Genomic DNA, 25,077 nt, shown 5'->3' with positions numbered 1-25,077 from the left:
TTCGAGAAAACAAAATGGCGGATACAAGATGTGGATCCGAAATGGCGGATCAGAAATGGCCACTGGGGTCAAGGTCAATGTCAAGGTCATCCAAGATGGCCACCGTGAAGTCAAAATGCAAGAAGGCGGACCCCATCCACATCCACACCCAGAACCCAAGCGCAGGAGCCCCTACTCTACATTACTATAAATAAAGTTGAAACAAAGTTAAAAATTGTTCTCCTGAAAAGTTACAATTTTTTGACATGGTGTCATATGCCTCCTGGGTACAGACACACACACAGTTGTTTATATATGTTTGTCGGGCGGGTAAGGACGGCATGTCCACAATAATTACTGTCGCATAGCGCAGATGGTGCTCGTGGGAGTGTCGTTGCGTGGGGGATGGTGACGGGGCAGGGGGAGTGAGGGGGGTGCCCCGCTTGGGGGCGCGCTTGTCGCGCAGTCAGCGATCACGCGAAGCCCGACGACGGCGCGGTGGCGCAACGGTCCGCGCGGCCGAAATAAAAACTCTTGCGTTATCGGCCGCGGCCGAGACCTCCAGGCGGGCCGCTATCAGCGCGACCTCTCGACACCGCCAGCAGCTCCTGTCAGCGCGCCCGGCGCTGGACCGGACTGAACTGACTGACTGACTGTCTGTCGGCAGTGGCGAGCGTGACGAGTCGCGGCGCGCCGTCCTCTGCAGGTGGGTGCGCGCGCCGTCTCTGTCCTTCATTGGGTGGGGCTCCGTGCAGGCTCTGATTCCAGGGGAGGGTTGGAGGTGCATATCGCCCGCCCTGCGTTCGCTGCTGTTGGTCTCGCATGCCGAGTTGGATTCTTCATTCTCTTGATTATTTTTAACTAAGGGATTTTGTTGTAAATGTATGCAGATAGCTATTACGCATTTCTTGTAGTCACTAGTTTCCTTTTATTAGATATTCACTAAACGTAATTTTTTTTTTTTCAATCTGTTGAAGGTCACGCAAGTCATTTTGTGCGACGTTTTACAGCTATAATGTAATATTAAGTTAACATAATCTGTTTTGAGAAAATATGAGACGAAACATAATTTGAATTTTGCGGGGAAAGCCCTCAAACAACAGTTACAGCATGAACGGCACGTGAGACCGTGAGACTTGCTCTCTGCAAGCTTGCAGAAGACTTAAACTGGGCTTCCTGCAGCACTTTTGATCCGAGCATGGCTTGGCAGGCTTGCTGCAGGATTACCGCGCGGAGACCAGTTAGCTTGAAGCAAGATTGCTGCATGCTGACATACATGCCACGAAAATCTTGCTGCAAGTAAGTTTGATTCGAGCTTAAATCAAGCATATTTTGCTATCTGGAAGGAGGGTTGAAATTATAACATGGAGCAGAGGTGAGTTGGTTTGGTGGGAAAATAAATAAGTACCTACTCTGCATTCATCTGCATGCTCGCGGCAAAGTCCGCCACGTTTTTAATTTGCAGAATAAAAACCCCGGGATTTTATACGCTGGGATTCGAACCCGTATCATCTTGGCGAGTTGTATGACCACTCAATCATCACTTCCCCCCCCCCTTTTCATTCACACTCTCCTCCACCTTATTCTTCACAAAGATACTTGGAGACTTTGACACGATACGCATTTACCTGTATGCACACCTATGAGCCTGAGATCGAAGGAAGCCAGAATCGACAGTAATAGGTCAGAAACTTGCCATGGATTGGTTTGGATTGCACATGGATATCCAAAGGATATTTCAAGCAAAGTGTCCTGCGTGTATTCTCTGGCCATCCATTGTCCCATTGTCTACTGCGTGCTAGCAAATCTTGTGGATATCCTGATATAATATTGAAGCTATAGCTGAAATATTCCTGCAATATGTTATTCTGTATGTGTGTATGTATGTATATATGTACATATATATGTGTGTGTCATGTTACTGTTCATATGTTACAGTACTTGCGCTAGCGTCCCTCAATACTAGTGCCCAGGGTAATTTAAAAATGAAAGCAAGGAGCGTGCAACACAAAGCAAAAAAATAAAAAATAAAATAAATTACAACACTGGTAATTAAAATAATTATTTAAAAAAAAATGATTAAAAATTAAACCTATGTTAACACAGGGTTTGAGGAGTGGGACACGTCTCTCTCTCTCTCTCTCTCTCTCTCTCTCTCTATTTCTTTCTATCTATATATCTTTCTATCCATCTATATCTCTCGATATATATGTGTATATATATATATATATATATAACTTGCATGTGTGCATACACTTGACGTGCCTGTCGACGTATGTCTAATCCAACATGGCCGATTGAATGTTCTTCCAGCTATTTGTGGACAACATGACACATCTACACATTTACGGCCAGTTTTGCAAATATTGCTGTATGTGTTCGTTTTAACAACCATTTACAAAAGCCTTTATGTAACTAAAGTCATAGGTACTTGCAAACTGACGATTATAGATTGGCACATTTGGAGCCACTGTAGTAACCACAGATGCGCAGCGGTGTAGTGGAAGAACTGATCTTCTACCACATGATGGGTTACGTGGCAGACCTTGCTGTCTGTCTCTCACTACACACAGAGAGCGGCTCGAATCCAAAGACATGCCCTCCTATCGGCCATCGACTCCGCTCTAGGAGGAGAACGCCCTTGGAATAAATAAGTGGTGTTGATGAATTGAATGAACCAGTGACCTTCACCTTGATTCCTACCCCCATACACCGTCCCGGGCAACTCTCTCTCTCTCTCTCTCTCTCTCTCTCTCTCTCTCTCTCTCTCTCTCTCTCTCTCTCTCTCTCTCTCTCTATCTCTCCCCCCCTTCAGCATGTTTATATCCATCGTCTTCTTTTGTTCTAACAGGGGATAGCACAGTGTTTTGTTTTATCAAAATAATAAAACCTTGGTAATATATATATATATATTTTTTTTTTGTAAAATAAGTACTCGGTCAGAAACCAAGGCAATCTTTGGAGAATTTGTGGAAATTCTCATACTTTATTCAAAGATTATAAAGTTTTTAAATCTATTTTAGGTATATGAAAAATTACACAATTTCCCATGTTACAATACAAACTATCACTTGATAAGTTTATCATAATTTTAACTCAGGCATCAAAAATGTAATTGAATTGTGTTCCAATGCATGACTCGTAGTGCTGGTAGCAATTTACTGTTTTCAACTTTTATGTAGTATAATGAGAAGACGTGTAAACAGTGTAGGTAACTCGTTTACTCGAAAAAGGTTACTTTTGACTTGGGATTACTGTGTTATAAGTTTATGAAAGTAATAACAGAACTTTCTTTCAAGGTTTATTTCTTAAAATTTGAAAACCATTCCGTTGAGTTAAAATGATCTCTGAAGTTGGTACGGACTCATGCCTATTTCGGTATACACCCATTATTTCGGGGGCCTACCATTTGTCGAAGAAGTGGACTTTCAGACAAATGGTATACACCACCACAATTTTCTCGGCTGAAGGAAAAAAAAAAAATGGCTGAAAATATATTCGCTGGAAAAAAAAAATTATATGCACCTACTAGTCGGTGTAGCAATTTGCTCAATATTAAAAATGTCTGAGTACATATTTTTTTAAGTTTGTTAGATTAAATAATTTTCAATCGTTTGAAAATCAGCATTCCTGGCTGCTAACTCTGAGTTCGAGTGCTACCTCAGGTAACTGTTGGCAATAGTTTGTAAGCCGTGTTCCACAAAACTTGTTCAAAACAAAAATACAGGTTGCTGTTATATTGGTAATGAAAAATTCCCAGAAATCATTATGGAATATAAAACAAAATATTTCACTAAATATGCTTTGATGGCGAGGTATATTGCTCAGATTGTTAAATACAGAATGATGTAAATTTATACAACAGAAGAGTGCAATCAAATCGCTTTAAAATGTACGAAATGGCTCATAAAAACTTATATCCACAACACATTTTTTAACGAGCTTAAGATGTTAAAAGATTTATAATCATTTTCTAAAACGATCTAACGACAACTCAGAATTCTATTCAACTGCAAACTATCCTTAATGATGTTTAAAATTTTGCTCAGTAATATTTATTCAATATTTATGTACGAAATTTGTTTTTCGTACAAACGGGTTCACCAGAGCCAATATTTTGGAAGGGAACACATATGACATGTATATACATACCAATACACGCTGAAGTCACTGTCAAATTTTAAGCAATTTATTTCTAGAAAAATATGCCCTGAATGAATCGGTGGTGAACATCGAACTTTGTGCCGGACGTAAAACTTAAAAAAAAAAAAAAAAAAAAAAAGCTTTAAAAATGTTGATGAAAGCGTTAATCGTACTTCTTGATAACCTTTGGTCGAATCATCAGATACACTTCCGAACATTCATTTTGAAAGTAAATGGGCACAGACTGAAATGGGTTGACTAAATCTACATCGCTCAGTACAGTTGTTGCGAGACATTATGCATGAATATTTGTATCGTTCAAGGCAAAATGTTAAAGGTTTTTTTTTTCCAAAGTGTAGGTACATGCGCTTTAGCATTCCTCTTAAATAGCATTTTATTTCCAACATTCTGTATTTTTAATTTACAAACCAAATTATATTTTTTTTCTTACGTAACAGAAGACACGTTTTAAAACTATATCCATGAAAAACCGATACCTTCTTTGGCTCCACGATAGTTTATATATTTAATAAAATCTCCTCGTGTTTTTATTAATAAAGAAGTTCAGTGTATTACATAACTTACAAATAATATATGTTTAAACTTTGCGAAGCTTGGACTATTATGAGCTTCATTATGTAACAAACAAATGTTTCAAAAATAAAGATCAGTGGTAAGTTCAAATGCTTCCAAAGAATGTTATCTTCTAGAGATTGCAACCATGGTTTTTAATTCTTTCTAAACGCCAAATGATAAACTTTTTTGACCCAACCTTGTTTTTTTACTGTAATCGTGTAAAAATATTCAGAAAGTTTTCCATTTTTTTTTTTTTTTTCAATATGTACCTAAGACCACTGTATCGTCTGTTCTGAAACTGTTATCTGCAAGTTTCATCAAACACGCCTACCCACAGAATTAAATATCTTGAGTCTAAATCAGCTACAAGCTGGCGTAGAATGATTAAATTCAATCAAGGAAGGCCACTAAAAAACACCATGAGCATCGTAAATTACTCTCCTGTAATCACTTATTGATGTGTAAACATCTTAGCTCTCGGTATATGGCATTTGGTAGAAGTAATTTCGTCGATGAACGGAAATGTGTCACGTGTAGCAATATAAACCCGTATATAGTTACTTTCATAAACATTAGGGTAGTACATACCAAACGAATTGGTGTAATAAATAAAACTTCATGATAGTAAAACTACCCTAGAATATTTTTGGTAAACTAAAATAGTCATAGTAAAAAGAAATCACAAGTTTAAATTACCTAAAAAAAAAACTGGCTTTACACTGGTTAGAATGCATATTCTTCTTCCCACACCCCAATAGTCTCGATAGCGTACTACGCGCGGTTGATAAGCTGAATGGGGTACTTTTTACTTGGTCCAAACCCTTGTCACTGAAAAAAAAAATGACTGAGAACACATTACTTGATTACATAGATTTTGCTTTAAGCCAATTTATTTTTATACATGTTGTTTGTTTAGATTAATGCTATAATATTATTACATTTTAAGCTCAGTCCATTGGAGTTCATATTAGTTAGGCCTATATCTTTTATGTTTACTTAAAATAAAAAAATAATTGTGTTATTAAAAATGAATGTCTATGAATTCGCATATTTATTAAAAATTAAAGCATTAGGTATAATAGTACAACTAAACTTTAACATTTAATGTTATAATTTATAGTTATCTAACATATGCGTAAACTTTTCTAAACTGTTTAATGAATTTTGACAAGGGCAATATTTTATTAAATTTTCTTGTCGAAAATCGGGTTCAAAGCTGGGGGTTTAGCATTTTTTCGAGGCTTGTTCGCTTTTATCGGAGCCGTTTCTATTGTTTCGTGCTACTATCTGCACGTAATGGCAGCAAGTAATGTTTACGATTCAGGCAACTTATTCTCATGGCGGCCGCAGAAAGTACATGTGGTATTCGCATCCAGAAATTTAGTTACGTAGGTACTTGAAAAGCGAATATTTTATTTATCATTTTATTTATAACGCTCGGAATTATTTAAAAAAATTTACGTTAAATTTCGTGTGAGAGTTTCGTATTAAGTTTATTTGCAACACGAGACCACATGAATTTGCTCTTTACCGAGGTTAGATGTTGACACAACACTGGCGAGTATTGAAAGACTCGCTCACAATATTTTTTATTTAGAAAATCCTGCTACTGTTCTCTTTGATTCTAAAATTAAGATACAATTTTTTTTGTTTGTCACAGGGAACAGTTGGAACTGACTGCAGAGCCGCATTGGTCGCGTCTTTCGTGATGGGATTCTTCTTCAGCTCCCTTCTCTGGGAGCTGTTCATAGTCATCGTCGCGGTGGTCGGCTACATCTACTACTTCTTCACGTCCACGTTCAACTACTGGAAGCGGAGGGGCGTCGCCTACGTGAAGCCCCTGCCGATCGTCGGCAACCTGAAGGACATGGCCTTCCTGAGGACCACCCAGGCGGAGGGCTTCAAGGACCTGTACTTCAAGTTCGTGGGCGAGCGCTTCGCGGGGCTGTACCAGACCCGCATCCCCATGCTGATGCTGCGCGACCCGGAGCTGATCAAGCAGGTGCTGATCAAGGACTTCTCGCACTTCCACGACCGCGGCATGCCGCACGACATCCCCAACGACCCCATCACGGGCAACCTGGTGATCCTGGAGGGCGCGCCGTGGCGCAGCCTGCGCACCACGCTCAACCCCGCCTTCAACGCCAGCAAGATGCGCATGCTGTTCCACCTGGTGAGCCAGTGCGCGGACCAGCTCGCCGGCTGCCTGGACGAGGTGGCCACCTCGGACCAGGTGGTCGACCTGCGCGACTTCCTCGCGCGCTTCGCCACCGACGTGATCGGCACCTGCGCCTTCGGCGTCGACTGCAACTCGATGCGCGACCCCGAGTCGGAGTTCCGCAAGTTCGGCGAGAGGATCATCTCGCCGCCCACCACGTTCAGCCTGGCGCGGCTGCTGCGCTACTCCGCGCCCGGACTGCTCAAGATGCTCGGCATCAGGATCTTCGACAAGGACATGACCGACTTCTTCATCAGGGTGGTGAAGGACGCGCTCGACTACCGCGAGAAGAACCACGTGCAGAGGAAGGACTTCCTGCAGTTGCTCATCAACATGAAGAACAACGTGGACGTGAACGAGGACGACGACGAGGAGGAGAAAGAGCAGCATCGCCTGGAGAGAGAGGCGGACCGGAACAACTTGGACTACGGAGCCAAGGGCAAGTGGAACTACGACATAGGTGAGCTTTGCCATGCTGACTAGTACCTAGTGTATGAATGGTGGGCCTGCGCCTGGTTCCTGGTTGTGGAGTGCGGAGCCGGTCAATGACCGACTGCCCTGACGTCACAGCGACCATTTAGAGTCAAATTTCCTTCAAAGAACTCGTTTCGTAATAAGTAGTTGAGGTGTCAGTCGCATAAAGCACTACCAGCTTGTAATGGGTATTAGGGCTCAGTAGAGGTGCGCTCGATGTTAAGATGGGTGGCCTCAAACAAGAATATTGTAACACCAAACAAAACGACATTGTAGAGTAATCTTTGTCAAATGGAAAGGTATTTCCTGTGTGAACCATTTATCACAAGGAGGAAAAAGTGATTACACAGTTGCTCTATCTCAACACCTTCCCACCTCCACGAAGTATGGGATGAAATATGATGGAAACATGAGATTTTGCTATGTGACCTACGAGGTGGGAACGAATATGGAATTGTGAATCTGGTTGCAAACTTATCCATATGCAAGGTTGCGGACATATGGTCCTGACAGTGACCATGTATCTTCTTGTGATTTTTGCTTGCAAACGCTTGCACAGCCCCGATCTATGACCGACAGTGATTGGTAGATCTCTGACGAGCAAACTGTAGGGATGAGGTTCATTTGGTGTCCTTCGAAGCGGTGGAGTCAAGTTGGGGCGAATACTTGGTGTGCATCCTAGATATACAAGTATATGAGCGACCGGCGTAAAAGCCATGATCTGTGGCATGCCAATCACCTTGGGTTGTTTTATATGGAGCAGGTGTTTTAAGAATTAAGTATGAGGTAAGCCTTGAAGGTAAGTTTGAGGTAAGCTTTGAATTTGAATTTGTCGTTGGTTGACCCAGTAGCCAAGTTACTTGTTAAGACTAGTGAACAGAATGCCTATAGTAGAGAGAACCTTTTCCTGGGCAGCCGAGATATATGCCTTACGCAGATAACGATTTGTTGTGGTCGTCATGGAATAAGGTCCGTTACGAAACGAGTCCGTGGAGGTGGGATAGCTCTATAACCCACCTAGGTGACCTGTATATGTTCAATCGTACGTGTAGCTGTAGGTAGAAGCATGGGTTTTACATGTAATATTGCAATAGTCCCAAATCCTTTACCTTAGCATTTAGCCCAGATTATGCAGATACACCATTCGGGTACCAGTTACAGGCGCAAAAACGTCTGTGATAGTACAGCCGAGCTCAAATATCTACCAACAATTAACGGAGTGAAGTGGCGACTGTGTTCTGTGCAGAGTTCGACGACAACATGATAGCAGCGCAGGTGTGCGTTTTCTTCCTGGGCGGCTTCGAGACGGCTTCGACCACGATGAGCTTCTGCCTGTACGAGCTGGCTCTGAACACAGACCTTCAGCGACGCGTGCGCGAAGAGGTGGACCAGGTGGTGCAGCTGCACGGTGGCAAGATAACATACAACACCTTGCAAGACATGGAATACCTTGATCTCGTCATCAAAGGTGAGTGTCTGATGTGCAAGAGAAGGTGGACCATGTATTGAAGGTGGGCCAGGTATTGCAGCTGCGCGGTGGCAAGATAATGTACAACACCTTGCAGAATATAGAGTACCTTGATCTCGTCATCAAAGGTGAGTGTCTGATGTGCAAGAGAAGGTCGACCATGTATTGAAGGTGGGCCAGGTATTGCAGCTGCGCGGTGGCAAGATAATGTACAACACCTTGCAGAATATAGAGTACCTTGATCTCGTCATCAAAGGTGAGTGTCTGATGTGCAAGAGAAGGTCGACCATGTATTGAAGGTGGGCCAGGTATTGCAGCTGCGCTGTGGCAAGATAATGTACAACACCTTGCAGAATATAGAGTACCTTGATCTCGTCACCAAAGGTGAGTGTCTGATGTGCAAGAGAAGGTGGACCATGTACCTATTGAAGTTGGACCAGATATTGCATCTGCGCGGTGGCAAGATAACATACAACACCTTGAAGAATATAGAGTACCTTGATCTCGTCATCAAAGGTGAGTGTCTGATGTGCAAGAGAAGGTCGACCATGTATTGAAGGTGGGCCAGGTATTGCAGCTGCGCGGTGGCAAGATAATGTACAACACCTTGCAGAATATAGAGTACCTTGATCTCGTCACCAAAGGTGAGTGTCTGATGTGCAAGAGAAGGTCGACCATGTATTGAAGGTGGGCCAGGTATTGCAGCTGCACGGTGGCAAGATAACGTACAACACCTTGCAAGACATGGAGTACCTTGTTCTCGTCGTCAAAGGTGAATGTTTGATGTGCACCAGGAGGTTGGCAAGCTTTTTTATATTACACATATGTGTTAATGAAGACGCATAACACACATGCAGTCAGCAACGTGGCGAACTTCTGTGCGTACAACAGATTCGCTGACTAGTACTACCTATGTTGGAAACAACGAACAAAAAAATATATATGCAAAACTGTTTTAATGTACATTTCTCAACTTAATCGTTTGGGCCATACTTCTATTAAAATGATTTGATTACTCCATTTTCTTATATTAGTCGAAAAATAAATGTTTAATGACTTAGCCACAGAAACTCGCAATATAAATTTTATTTGGATTATATTTTCTCAGCTGAACAAATAGTTATTGACTTTTAATTTAATCTTCAAACACAAATTATAAAATAAAGTTAGGGTAAGTATAGGTAAATAACTTACTTAGACTTATATCGCTGTGCGCATACTAAGATAGTTTAGGGAAAATAAATTTCTAAAAACACGACTCTGGTTCATCTACAACAAACACCCTGGGTTATCTCGACGTCATGAGAAGGTTGTAGGTATGTACGGGAGGAGGTGGACTTGGTGACACAGACACCATAGTAGCCCGCTTCCCAATCTACGACACTCTGCGTGACGCACCTTAGCTCTCGCCACGAGCTTCGCAGTCAGATGCGTGTGTCCGCGCGTGAGTTAGCGTCACAGTCAAGAAGCGAGTGGCCGGGAACCCCACAGCGGGCAGCTTAGCGGCCATAGACCTCGCAGAGACAAGCCACAGGAGCAGGCGCGATCCCCCCCTTTTTTTTTTTTTTTTTCCACTGCGCAGAGCCACGGCTCAAGTTATTACTGTTTACAGGGAAAATACCCATTTTTGAAATTTTTTAATTCCCGAAGAACAATTCCTGAATAGAAAATGTTTTGACGCAATACGATTTTTTTGCAATCCGAAAAAAAAATTTTTACAGTAAATACACTTTTTTTTTTAAGTATTGCCGTTGTATAGGTGTTTGTATAAGCTAAAAAAAATAATAAGTTAAAAATTAATTTGTAGTCTCTTGTTTATAAACGCTCTGGTTTAAATGCCCATTAACGCGCTTTTTACGCTTCAATAATTAATTGATATCTCAGCTAATTTCACAACGCATGTGTGCATCCCAACTTTGAGATGGTCAAATCAGTAGTAAAGTTAGGTGGTACATTGACAGTTTGATAGCTGTGATGATCGTTCACTCTCATCGGCAGATCTCGCCGGGCACAGGAAACTAAATGTAAATCAATCAAGTCAATGTGTCCCGTTGTTTTGTCGGGGAAAGGCACGCTGTCGCCCCTCTTGGGTGTGTTCCAGACATTCCTACAACGGGCAAGTTCGCTGGTCGCCTTCCCCTCCCCCCTCTGAGTTACTGAGGCTCTGAGATATGGGGCGCGTAATATATGTACTTGTTAACTTGATGTAAGCTTTTGGACATACGCCATTGCTAAGCACATGTATGTCTGTAGAAGAAAACTACAAAAAACACAAAAGACAAAAACACAAATTAAGCAAAAACTGCTGTTGTCAACAGGATATAAACACCACATAATATTCCATAACAGGAATTTGGTCAACAAACAAAGAAAAAACAAAGAAAAATGACTAACAGAACGAAAAACACCCCCACAAATGATGACCACAAAAAATATTGAACCCAAAAAAATTCAGCACAACAGTTGACACGAGACAAAAACACGACAAAACGAAAAGACGAAACAAACACAATGTACTTGTTGGATTGAAGAAAAAAAAAAGTTTGGTTTATTGACCAGTCGTATAAGATTCGGGTTGATTTAAATCGCGGTATTGCTGTGCAATGCAAACATTATTTAGTGTGACGATTTTTTAAGCGAACATCCTTTTGCAATAAATAATTATTATGAGTGCAGTGATCGTTTCGTCGCTTCCAATAAGTGTGAATACTCGAAGGAAAGTTGTACTTATACGTTTATAATGAAACCACTGAGATCAAAGCATTGCTTTTATAGTAATTGGTATCTCGTTTACGAGTTCATTTAAATAAATTTTATAATTCTTCAAACAATAGTTGCTGCAACTTAAGAGGAAATTTAATTATGTACCTTATTGAAATGATCTAGATCAATATATAAATTATTAGAATTAAGATTTCTACGAAGTGAAACAATCCACGTATACTTAATATATTAATATTATAAATAATATTCCCGTGTAGTTTCTCCACAAACATTGGCCTCAAATAATGAAGAAGAAAAATGCATTTTTAAACTTTTCTAAAGTGTATTCTGTTTTTTAAAGTTCTAAAAGTATTTATTTTTATTTTTAAAACATATTTTAATGTATTCTATTTGTTTAATTAGTAACGTCGAGAACTGCGACGGCGCTCGGTCTCGTTGCTGATTGCGCAACACTATTTGCCACATAAAAAATAAGCAATTAATAAATAAGTCATAGCTGCGAAGTCCAGATTAATTTTTAGGAAATTTTCTCCTCTTTTAGAATTTTTTTTGCTCCTTATTTTAGTTTCTTGTTCATCGGTAAAAAAAAAAAAAAAAAAAAAAAAACTTTTTTAAATTTAAATTTTTAGTAACTAAATATATAAACAACTAAAAACTCAATTTTTGGTTAATGTAATTATTATAACAACTTCAAAAGAATATCGCCAGTTTAGCAAATGTTAGGACACTCATTTAATTGTACATCACTCATATAATTAATGTTATGTGACCATTTTCCCCCTTAGTAGATTTTGTGCACGTCACTGAAATCTCGCACTTGGTTGGCTGAGGGGATTTATTCTTGACACTGAGTTCACCTGCGCATCTCTGTGTTGTCTGTGTGTTGGGGAAGCCTTCTTTTCACAGACGAGAGAGACAAACGCCCGATCGTGCATCTTCGGGGTTTATTTAATTTGTACAACTCATGATAACTAATGGTAAATTAAGTTAGGTTAGCTACATTATAAATAATTTAAAACATTGTGGACGGTTGATTTGGTTAGGATAGCTACATTAAAGATACTGTGAAATCATGTAGGTAAACGGTCTCCTAGCCCTGGAAAGCTACATATTAATAAGTTATTTGCTAAGCAACCTTCGGGGAACTTCGGGTTTGGCTCTCTTGTCTGTGAAATGAAGGCTTCCCTTTGTGTTGTCCACATAATCTGTTTAGTATCATCGTCGAGTTCGTCTGTTTGTCGTTGTGTTATCCAAGATCATTTTTTTTGTCTTTATTTTCTGTTCTTGTTGCTAATGTATTGTCTTTGTTAGCACACTGTGTTCGTCTGTACTGTAATAATGTTTTGACCAATTCCTACCATGGAATTTTCTGAGCTAGTTTTAATTTTTTTGAAATCAGCTGAATTTGTTTTTTTTTTTTTTTTCTGTGTTTGGAGATTCACAATTATTTGTCTATCATTTAGGTTTATTATGACATACAGTGCAACCAGCAATGCCGTATTTCCTTAAAAAAATCTTAAATCAATCGTCCCCATTGAAAAAAAAAACCATTAAAATAACGTATAAACAATATTTTTTTTTTTAATATTTCTTTAAAACATCATGGAATAAGAACTGTGTATGCTGCCAGCTTATTATATATACATGTAAATAAAGACGGCATAAACCCAACAGATTACCTGATAATATTTTTTTTGTAAGATACTTTCGGTCCGCGGGCTTCCAATTGCTGTTTACCACCTTCATAAACTATTTTTTGTAAATTATATACAAGTTTAATATTTTGAACTACGAACATCATTTCTAATGCTACACAACCGTCCCTACTCTAATTATTTGGTATTCTCTTTAGCAAATCCAAACACCACAATTTCAATAGGACTATGCTTTAATTCGGTAACTTTGATGTGAAATATAAAAATTTTATAAAATACAAGTAAATTGAAACATACACAAAGTAAATAGGGTTTGTTATGATGATTTACAATAACATAAAATAAAACTGGTCTTTTGCAAACACTTTGAAAAAAAAATTACATTAAAACAGTTTATTTTTGTTTTGTGAGGCTTTTGTGCTACTGTGCGCTGAGCTTAGTTTTACGAGGCACTAACTGTTGAGTACACATACGTTTATCGTCTTAAGCACACAGTTCAAACTTCGGTTGATTGAAATGCGTAACCTTTAACCTTTCAACTCAGCTCAGGTTAAGTCAATAGATCGCGGATCATCTCACGTATGACCATACTAATACAAATAATACAATAATTCTTGTTTATTTGCGTGTATATTATTATAACGCTGATTCAGTCCTATTTTCGATTCTTTCATCTATAAACACGTGACGTAATAAAAGGCCATTAAAAAATTTATTCATAAACATAAACGTGTTTTTTTTCTTCAAATTTTTAGGTTTTGATTGCTGTAAAGTGATTTGTTATAATGATGTAAATGACGTATTTTCACCAACTTCAGAACGTTTGAATGTAGTGAAGGACGTAAAGAGGCTGCGTTCAAATTGATCAATTTTGTAATTTGCGATTTGGTAGGTTTCAATTCTGACGCAGGCATCATCATTCTCTTGTTTGTGATAGCAACACTCCGAATAGGGTGAGGTATATTAAATATTTAAGAATCATTTTACTGAGTTTCCGAGTTAAATTTTCCTGATATATTATAAGAGTTACTTTAAACGCAACAATTTAAAATACGTAAAATCATCACAAATTTTTCATTGAAATAATCATAAACAATTATTTTAGCCAAATATCGCATGTAATGGTAATTTACAGGATTTATTTTGATCGCCACGCCTAATTTATTTCTTCAAAATAAATCAATAAAACACATTTTTAAAATGAAATGTTTAATCCAGATTAGGTAATAGTAACTTTGTGAGTTTCGTTAGATAAAAAATACGAAATGTATTTTATTTTGTACACATTTTTGGGTTACGTTCAGCCTCTCTCGCGTTCACTGTGCCCCCCCCCCCCCCCCCAACTCATTTTCCCGAGAGGAAAAAATAATTTATTTAAGTCGAACCAACACAAAACTGTGCTGACTGAGTCGTATTTAATAACAATTAAATAAAACACACAATATCAAATACAGGTGTTTGAAACAAAACATGTTCTCTTGTCTTTGTGTTCGATCTTCCTGTTACGACCAGGACACCCTCGCGAATAATTACTGCTGAAAACCAGAGAAGAAAAAACAATAATTAGCATTAACAATCGATTAATATTTCATAAAAACTTGAAAGCCTTCAAAAATATCTGGTAAATATTAAGCTTGGTCCACAGGCATATATTATAACAAGACGGTCTAAAAGAAAGCTGGCTTTATTGCTTGACGAGCATTAATATGACTTGGTCGTGGGAGTCACAGCCCAAAGAAAACAACTTTCCCACATCAAACTTGTTTTTTGACAATTACTCAGTTATTCATTCCAAAATAAATATACCTACAAGAGAAAATTTTTATATACACTCGAGGCAGCGACTGAAAATAATACTACACAATGTTGTCCAAGTGCCTCTTCAAACAAATAAAAAAAATATATTTATTTATTTACATAAATGACTTTAACAAATTGCTACGATCATTAATCCCCCTCTGAAGCTAGGGATTTTCGAAGGCGGTCACTCGCTTCGAAGTAATGCAGGAGACATCCAGTTCCGGGTGAGCGGCGAGTCGTCCGCCGAGTAGCACCCTCCTTATCCCACAGCGCTCCACTCTGACTTATTGGCGGGAGCAGCTAGCAGGACCTACTCTATAACCCCCTCTGGAAGACTCGACCACTGGGACGGACTCTCCTCTCGTGACCCCCCACCTCTGCGCACTCGATTACAACTGTCTAAACTTGCGAACGTACTAACACTAACAACACCATGTCAACGTGGCCGAAGAGAAACAACGAAGTCCGCTGCGCGCGTCAACACAAGACTCGTTTTATCGTTAGTAACTGTCGGTTTTTCGTAGATACTACTGTCTGTACCCTGCCTGCCAGCTCGTCGCCGCTATTGATGTGCTTAGCCCCTTTTCTGCACTAATGCATATGGCTTACTCGCTTTCTTACAACACGCTCGACGAGTAAAAAGTGTCACATCGTCGGCAAGTCTTTTAAAGTACCGGATGCTATTGTGACCACCGAATTGTAGCTACCCAATTCTGATTAGCGAGTGTTTGAAACGAGTGCCAACTTGCAGGGCGACTCGAGTATATCAGTTCCCGAGCGAGTTACCAATATTTCTCTCGCTAAGAATATGTCTTAAATCTGGCATCAGGCACTCACTAGACCGAAAGGCACTAGACCGAAAAGCACAAGACCGAAAGGCACAAGACCGAAAGGCACAAGACCGAAATTTCGGTCTTATGACTTTCGGTCTTATGCCTGGTACCCCATCGGGCATCGTCGTGGCTTCCGGCAGCATAGCGGCGGCGTGACGTTCTTCTGTGCTTCCATTCTGATCCTCTGTGGCCCCGCGGAGGGGCATAAGTACACAGCAGCTCGGCGCCCAGAACGAACCACCGAGCTGAAGTATCACTCCGCGCCCAGAGTTAGATGGAGGCATAGCGAACAGTCTCGCACTACTTGCTGATCACATGACCCGGCGCAGAACCTCTTTCTCTGGTAGTCAGGCAACTGGAAATGCTTCTTCGATGTATGGCGGGTGGTAAGCACATGATCCAAAGAGCGTTGCGGAAGGCAAAATTACACCCGCAACAAACTGTATTCTAAGTAAAATCTTTAAAAACAAAGCTTCATTATCACTGAATATATATATATATATATATATATATATATATATATATACTAATAATAAAACTGTTCGAGGTAAAAAAAACTTATGTGCATTGTATGACAAAATGTAAAACAAGTATTGAAAACCTTTTAAAGTCAAGTTTCACACAGTGGCGGATCCAGAGGTTCACCTCGGAGGGGGAACTCTAGGATTTCAGAATAGCTAGAGAAAAAATGTCTTAAAATTACTAAATTTGTATTTGATCTACTCACACTACACGTAACATCCAACCACCAGATTTTATGATTCTACAAAAAAAAATTCATTAATTATATTAAAATATTTTATTGGTTTCAGAAACAATCATTTTTGTCGGCAATGTTAATGTAGCAGACAACTGGTTTTTCGGGAGGGGGGGGGGCACTTGCCCTTGGTGCCCCACTCTTGGATCCGCCACTGGTTTGACATGCATGTGGGTCCGAGTGTGCGAGCGGGTGGCGGTGTTGCAGAGACGCTGCGCAAGTACCCGGCGCTGCCCAACCTGATCCGCGTGTGCACCAAGGAGTACCGCATCCCGGACAGCGACGTGACCGTGGAGAAGGGCACGCCCATCATCGTGCCCATCTACTCCATCCAGCGCGACCCGCAGTACTACACGGACCCGGAGCGCTTCGACCCGGAGCGCTTCCGCGAGGACAACGTGGAGAAGCGGCCGCCCTACACCTACATGCCCTTCGGCGAGGGCCCGCGCATCTGCATCGGTCAGTCCCTGCGCAGTGCTGCTTCAGACGAGCGCATGCGCGAGTACAGGTGGTCCCACACGATTCAACTTTTTGTTCAATTCGAGGAATGCGTCAAGCGCGAGCAGCAGCGCAAGTGACGCATGCCACTAGCGCGTGCGTTATTTACAGGAATTTGGTAGCGCGCGGCTGTGCGCAAGGAGTCCCGCCGTCAGTGTGAATCTCGTGCGTCTTCGTCAGTCGCTTTCTGGCGGGCTTCACTTTCGATACAATATGTCTCCATGACGCATGCGTTGCTGCACACACGTGTGGGAACAACCTACGCGTGCCTTGAATTCACTGAGCGCTTTCAACTTGCGTCGTTCAACATTCTCCAAGTTGCATGCGCAAAGCGCATTTAACTGTTGAATCGTGTGGGACCAGCATACTGCCTTGCAGCGCCACCCACGCAGAATGGGGACTGGGGGAGAAACTCCAATTGCTGAGATTGAGACCACAGAACAAGGAGGGAGACCTAGTTTATGGAAGTAGTTTTGGGCCGCTAGATAGCAGCTTTCATAATATATTCCTAACATAGCTACATTGATTGTGAGAAGTAATGCATAAGCTATTGTGAGGAAAAAAAAACAGTGAAAATTAATTCACTCAATTTTGATAGCTACATATTTTGGGGTGTGGCATACCATACATTTTTGCATCTCCTACTACTAAATAATATATAACAGGACTTTTTTTATTACAAAACATCATTAGTGTTTTTCGCACAGTTGAAATAACTTTTAATAAACAATTAGTCATCAAGTAGATAAATTTACATTATTAACCTATGTCAATCAACTACCTATTTATACTAACCTAAAACTTTGAATTAGAACCTCTATCCCGAGTTTTTTGCAAGTAGTTATGGGCCCACCCAACAGATAGCGTCACATGTAGCGCAAAACATGGTTTTAGTTTCCACTGCAAGAGTCGCACTTCTATATCTTCCTCCTTGTTCTGTGCCTGAGCGTAAAGCGTTGTGTGTTTTGAAATTTGCTAAGAGTGAATCTGTAATTTCAGTTCAACGTTTCGTTTAAAGTTTAATAGTAATTCTCCATGTGACCAAAACATTCGCTGATGGTCACGATGAGACAGCGATTTTGCGTTGGCCTCCGCGTTCACCTGAAGTAACGCCTGCGATTTTTTTTCTTTTTGGGCTTTATAAAAGATCGTGCCTACGTTCCGCCACACTCTAATGATTTGCCAGAGTTGATACACAGCATTGAAGACGCTATTGCTCCCATTACTCCAGAATTGTTAACCAAAGTGTGGGGAGAATTGGGACTTCTCAGGCACAGAACTAAAGGTGCACATATTGAACATTATTGAGTAAAACTAGGTTAGTTTACCTTCAATTTTACGTATGATTTTTTATGAATAGTACAAAAAATCTGTTATAATATACCATTGGAACGCGGACATTATATTATGGACACCCTGTAATATTTCAGTGCAAGTACGCGTTTTATTTTGTTCCAAGTTAATTTTAAATAAAATTTCATTTAGATTGTTAAGTGTTTGTTATTCGTGCACCGAGAATACACCGACACCAAATTCTAATTTCAATGGTTGTTAAAAATTTGAAATTAGACATTTTGGTGTCTTAAATTGGAATTCAAGCGGTCTACGTACGAGTAGGCAAGGACCGCAAACTTTATGAAAGTTTTAACTTTTTTTCATTTTTGTATGTTTGTTTTGTTAACCAGCGTGAGAGTGCATTGTCTCAACTAGAACGAGAGAGAGATAACGAGAGACCGCGAAAGAGCATAGAATAGTCATCTCGTGGTGAAATTTTACAAATGGAGAGCGAGAGAGAGAGAAAACTTTTCGAAGCCCTATTTTAAATATACTTTCAGTGTCTCTCCGCCAAATCGCAAATTCAACATTGCAGTAGGTTCATTTTCTTGTGTGGAGCCATCGAGTTTAATGGCGAATCAGTATTGTAGTCAGTTTAACAATGCGTTAAGTCGGGGTACTGCTTTTACTGATTTTCTGCCAACTTGACTAGGTGTAAGCCGAGCAATGTTTTTAGTAATGGGTGGTTACAATTTTTTTTCTGAGGTTTGTTCCAAAAGTGCTAAGATAAACCTGAACGGACTATAGTCCCACACACCTGAGGACTTACAATCTTGAAGACTGAATCCCGTCCTCTGTTCATGAGGCCACCATTGTCCAACTATAGTCGTCCTTTCCTCGAGGCTGTAGTTTAAGTGGGATTAAGTGAATTAATTAGGGCTTAATGTCTCGTACACCTCAAGGTCATAACAGAGAGTGAGTGTTGGTGAGATGAGAATGGCGCATTGAATAAGCACGGAAAAGGGAGTACCCCGAAAAAACCTACCGTCTCAGGTCAAAGTCCACCACGTTTATGACTCGCGGATTTGAACGAGTTCGCCTTGGTAGGATGCAAGTGAATCTTAACTCTTCTTTCTTTCTTTTTTTTAGTGTTTGGCTCGCTGTTGATTTTCATTTCCAACGAGTCAATATTTCCTCTTTATTGCACAATGTAATCGGCTTGCTTATTGACATATTATTTTGCTAGTTACAAGTTTTTGACCATTTTTTTTTTTTTTTTTTTAGTGTAGAATCTTAGCACTCGGAATACGGTATTGGTAGGAGTAATTTCGTGAATGTAACGAAGTCAATTGGAACGGAAAGGTGATCGCTGTCTATGAAGTCTCAGAAATCTTGAAAATATGGCAGGTCCGCGTGATTCATCCGTATATATTGATTTCGTGAACATCGCAAAATTTACCTCGTGCATAAGTATTAAAATATAAAACTTTACAATAGTATAACTACCCTTTATTACTTTGTGTTATAATGTATTGTCATAAAGTAAACATGACAATTTAAATATATATTACAATTCTGGCATTACCCTTAGTTAACATTGAAATGCGCTGCGTTCATCATACTGTAGAGACACAGCCTACGTATTTTCGACTCCATTAAAAAAATAATAATTTTGTGATATTTTTACAGTTAAATCTTAAAGGTTGAAACAGCTCAGTAAGGGTAGGGTTTGTTTTTAGGAAGTATTTACAATCTGATTTCAGTCGTTTGAGCAAAAACAAATGTACAAGCGTACACTTGGAGTTATAATGTGTGTTTTAAAATGTTTAGGTTAATAACTTAGAAATGCCGTAGAAGTATAACTTTTAACATGTGCACCTAAGTACACGCTCCCCCGGGCCTCGCGCCGCTAGCCGGTCGTTACCATGGAGCTAATATACAGTAATACATCTGGAGAGGACAAGGGAAGGCCAGCAAAGGATGCGAGGTGAAGCCGGGTATCGGCGTTTATTCCCTGCTTCCTACGCTGGAAGAAAACGAAAACGAGCCAAACTTGTCTCGCGCGGCCGTAAAATCCTCCAAACTAAACTCGCAACAGCTCCGAAACTATCAAAACAATCAAACTGAAAATTTTACTGGATTATCTGTAAACATTCTTCCCCACACCGCTTTAATCTTTTTTTCGAAACATGAATACTTTCATTTTTAAAAATTAAATACCTATTTACTGCCAATTTTTTTTGTAAATACGCAGAGTAAATTTCAACATCGAGGAAAAATTTTTGTTTGCAACTATAGGTGGGGGACACCTGCGTATGAAATTAGGAAGAAGCTTCAAATTTTATTTATATACCACTCTTGACGCATTCAACCCCATACTTTTATTTTTACAGAGAGTTGAAGTGGGAATAATGTTTCAGTGGGTAACACTACCGACATATGTCTTCGTAACGCACTTCTTTTTGTTATTATACTTCTCAAATTTTATAATTTCATACACAACGTTTATAAAAAACTAATTCTTACTTACTTCATTTAATCTATTACAAATATCTTGTAATATACGTGTATTAGTAGAAGTTAGAAGTCTTTTCAATATCATGTTCATGTTCCAGTCTACTTACTCAACCAAAGTAACATGCAAACCTTAGCTAAACACTGGTAGAGAATTGTTTGTAATAACTGTAATGCTATGCATATACTGACAATGTAAGAAACTTTCAATTTTATTAATTGTTTGCATAAGAATTAATAATTTAAAAAAATCATAGAATAGGCCTTTATAGACTGAAAACCTTTCACGTAGTTTCAAGTAGCGTACATAAAAGTTTTTAAATATATATAATTACCAAATATTGTTGAATATATTTAACATTTTTATACATGTTACAACACACATATAATAAAAAGCCTATATAGGATATAAAAAGACAGACGCCAAATTTTAGCATTTTGTATTTCTTTTCTCTGTGTGAATAAAATAACAGTTCTTAACGTAGTTGCTAATACATACTGTACTATATTTCTTAAAAAAATACGAAAACCCCTGACATCGTCACCATAACAATGATAAATTTGCAAAATAATTAAGGTACGTCTTTTAATGCTACGAAGCACACTTTTAAGAGAAATGTTTTAAACTTATGTTGGGATTTATCTAATATCTTAAAAGCATTGTGAAACCGTTCCTTTGAGGGAAACCTTAATATACCGAACACCATATCATCCTTTAATCGAGTTAGATTTTCGCTTCTTAAGACCCATTTGTCTTCAAAATGCACTGTACACAATGCATGGTTCGGAGACGCAGTCCAATTTTTCCGCTTTGTCGCTTTTTCCCAGATCTGTCGTTGATCGTCACGTTTTGGAAATCTATGAAAAAAGTAAAGAATTATACTTACAACTGAAACAACTTCTCTTTGTTAAATAGTTTTCTTAGGTTTTTCGAAAAGTTCGAAGATTAGTTACTTCCGTTTAAAAAATTTGCCACTTTTTTCTGATGCTTCAAAAGTTTTGGGAATTAATTTAGTTAACAAATGAAAAAAAAAAATCTTTAATACTTGTGAAAAGCAACGCCATCCGGCTTGGAATTCCATCGATTTGTACAGCCATATGCGCTACAGGAAATCACCATTGTAGCCGCACACCAGCGCCACTCAAACCTCAAGGACAAGTGGGCTGGGGCTGCGTTTGCAGTAGAAATACGCTCTCTTCCTCTTTCTTTTCAACCCTTCTTCGCAACCGGCTGGCTTCGCTCTCGCCCTACACATGTCCACTCCAGATCTTCTTACATGCTCCTTGGTCGTTACCACAACGCCGAATGCCAAATTGACCGCAACGCCGATACCTAGAAAACTGCTGTGTACCACAACGCCGAAATACAGTAACGCGGAAAAATGTTTCTGCGGGGTGGATGGAGGGGGGGGGGGGCACAGGAGCAAAAAGAAAAACAACTGAATTAAATTGTGTGTGCTAACCTTACCTAACCTAACCTTTGTGGCAGTCCTGCAATGACATTTTTCGGCGTTAATGTATTTCGGCGTTGTGGTAATTCGGCGTAGTGGTGCACAGTAGCTGTCGGCGTTGTAGTCAATTTGGCATTCGGCGTTATGGTTTTCGGCGTTATTATACGTTCGGCGTTGTGGTGTGTCCCCCCCCCCTCCCCCCATGTGCGGCGTGGGAGCGACAGGAGATCGCCAACTCAACCACCGTTCCCCCGGGTCCGTGTTCCAGGCCTGAGGTTCGGCATGATGACGGTGAAGATGGGTCTGAGCACCATGCTGTCTCGCTACGAGTTCAGCGTGTGCGACAAGACCGCCATACCGCTGCAGATGGACACCACCAAGTTCGTCATGAACACCGTGGGAGGCATCTGGCTGCAAGTTCAGAGGAGGCAGCAGTGAAGCTGGCCTTCGAGTGTTCGTTTCTGGACTCCGTGGCCGCGTCTTGTGGCCGGATGACTTTCTATAGCCATCAGAAACACTCGCGTGACATGTTCCTCAGACACAAGCTATGCTGGTTGCATCGGATCTGAACCATTTAAGCCAAAGTAGGTCATATTTAAGCTTACCACCTCCTCCTAAAAGTAGAACACTGAAAGATCACTGGTAGCAAATTATGAAAAGTCCTTAAATATTTCCTCAAATTATTATTTTTTTTATTAAAGCAGCCCAAAATCTGTATGTTTCTTCTTTAACCACGCACCAGTTGCTGCTTCTCAAGTGCTCGACTTATCACTTCCAGGCTTCAATTTCTTGCACAAAAGAAATAGCTCTTGGTAAAAAAAAAAAAATCATTACTGCGCTTCATAAAGACTTTTCACTCCGGGTTTGAAGTTTCCCACTCCCGGCAGGGAAATGCTTGTTTTCACGCACCTTAGAGCAAACCAGCAAGATCGTCACGGCTATGTTTATCAGTCGTATTGTCGGTGCCTGACACGGAGGTACAAGAGAAAGGTCCATCGCATTCTTATAACTGGCACATCGTCCATCTGTAAACAGTGTACAGATTTGGGTTCCAAAGAGATATGGATAAGTCTTTAAGTTTTATCAAGTTTTTAAAAACATGAAAAATTTGTAAACTTAAACAAGATAGGCATTATTTGTATGTTCCATGTCATGTAAAACATCGACCACATTGTGTTCTTCTAACACCAACATAGTAGCCTTTAAAACACATTAGCGACTTATTTTTACCTGTATACAATGAACCAAAAAGTAAAGATAGTACCTAGCCATGTACTGTTACTAGATTTATTCAGCCAAGGTCCAAGTTAGATGTTACAGAGCGATTCTTATCTTCTACATAAAAAAAACTACCACTTGTTTACGATTAACAGCATAACAGTTACTCTGAACTGATGAAAACAAAGATTTGTACGTTTATTCACAAATGGTACTACAACATACACATATGTTTTTCCAAATATGGTTAAAGTTAGACTGTATTTTGACACAGGCTATATTCAAGTGCACTACTAATGAAAATTAATATCATTACTACCGTGAAACCCGTAAAAAAAAGTTGTATAAAATGATATAACTTCAAAACCGTGCGAGCTGTTTTCGCTGTTGCATGCCATTCAATACTGACACACACTATATATATATATATATATATATATATATATATATATATATATATAAATTGTGCGTCTATACATATCACAGACACTGTTTCTTGACATTGCCGTCTGAGACCAAGTTAGGACAGCTGAGATGAGTTTGTCGTCATGGTATTTTCTTAAACTTTTCCAGCAGATGAGTTTAAATATGTTTAAATATTGTGTGGTTGAAAAAGTTTAACAGAAGAATATACAAATATTAATGTTATGTTCATCAGCTCTTTGAGAAGTGTTTCCATAAAATGGTTCCCTGTGGTCTTTTATATTGCTGAAAAATAAATCCCATCAAAAATATGTCTTTTTCATTTCAACAGGAAGATTATTAGACTATTTTTTTTGCAGATAATTCACGTGTTTTAATGGATAAAAGTGTTAATGAAACGAGTAAAGATATTTTAGACTAAAGTTAGTTGTGCCATGCTGAGTCCATGATGGATGGTCCATATCCATCAATATTCTATGGGTCTAAATGTTTTTCATGCTGATAAAATTGATCTTTTAGTTCAAACAGGAAACTGTAGTTTTCCTTGCTAGCTTAAGTACACTCATTAAAATTATATCCCTTTAAAAATACTTTTAATTTCATGTATATTCCACAATATCAATATTAGGCCGGATTTAGCTAAGAAAATTTTTCACAAGCAGTAAAAAAACTAACAAATACTTTAAATAGCATTCGCCTGTTTGTATATTAAACTACAGTACCATATAAGCAACCTAAAACCAAATAAATGGTTTCAATTAATGCAAACATATCAATACGATTGACTTTGGTAGCTTTTTTTTGTGCTCACTAGTGGAAACACTAATGAAGAAATATTTAGGATAGTTTACAATGAGATCGATATTGTGTCTACTAAGTGAGTGATTAAATTTTTTGTTCTGTGATTTAATTTTGGTGATTCCACTCCTTGCAGTAATGGTTGATCTTATCAAAACTTATTTCAGACAAAAGTGTTAGTTAATATTTAGAAATACTACATTAACTTCAAATACATTTTATACTGTGTCTACTATGCCTAAGGGATTTATAATTTTTTGGTCGTTCAAATCA

The 25,077-nt window shown here is 39.3% G+C and overlaps 1 protein-coding gene across 1 annotated transcript; it reads left to right on the top strand.

The window, feature by feature from the left end:
• Positions 1–454: 454 nt before the first annotated feature.
• LOC134533737 (probable cytochrome P450 6a13) lies at positions 455–24,812 on the top strand. The gene is made up of 5 exons (XM_063371345.1): positions 455–685; positions 6,359–7,376; positions 8,637–8,858; positions 16,835–17,086; positions 22,634–24,812. Exons 2-5 carry the CDS (start codon positions 6,407–6,409, stop codon positions 22,801–22,803), a joined length of 1,614 nt encoding a protein of 537 aa, XP_063227415.1. The 5' UTR covers positions 455–685; positions 6,359–6,406; the 3' UTR covers positions 22,804–24,812.
• The last annotated feature ends 265 nt before the right edge of the window (positions 24,813–25,077 follow it).

The sequence above is a fragment of the Bacillus rossius genome, chromosome 7 (assembly GCF_032445375.1).
Source record: "Bacillus rossius redtenbacheri isolate Brsri chromosome 7, Brsri_v3, whole genome shotgun sequence".
Lineage (NCBI taxonomy): Eukaryota > Metazoa > Arthropoda > Insecta > Phasmatodea > Bacillidae > Bacillus > Bacillus rossius.
The sequence above is the reverse complement of the archived record's forward strand: the minus strand, read 5'-3'. Positions and strand labels throughout refer to the sequence as shown.

Bases quoted from the DNA above. Each gene is read 5' to 3' on its own strand.
- LOC134533737 (XM_063371345.1), top strand. From the start codon at position 6,407: ATGGGATTCTTCTTCAGCTCCCTTCTCTGGGAGCTGTTCATAGTCATC. The intron at 7,377-8,636 runs GTGAGCTTTGCC...TGTTCTGTGCAG, and splicing joins CAAGTGGAACTACGACATAG to AGTTCGACGACAACATGATA. The intron at 8,859-16,834 runs GTGAGTGTCTGA...GCGGTGTTGCAG, and splicing joins CCTTGATCTCGTCATCAAAG to AGACGCTGCGCAAGTACCCG.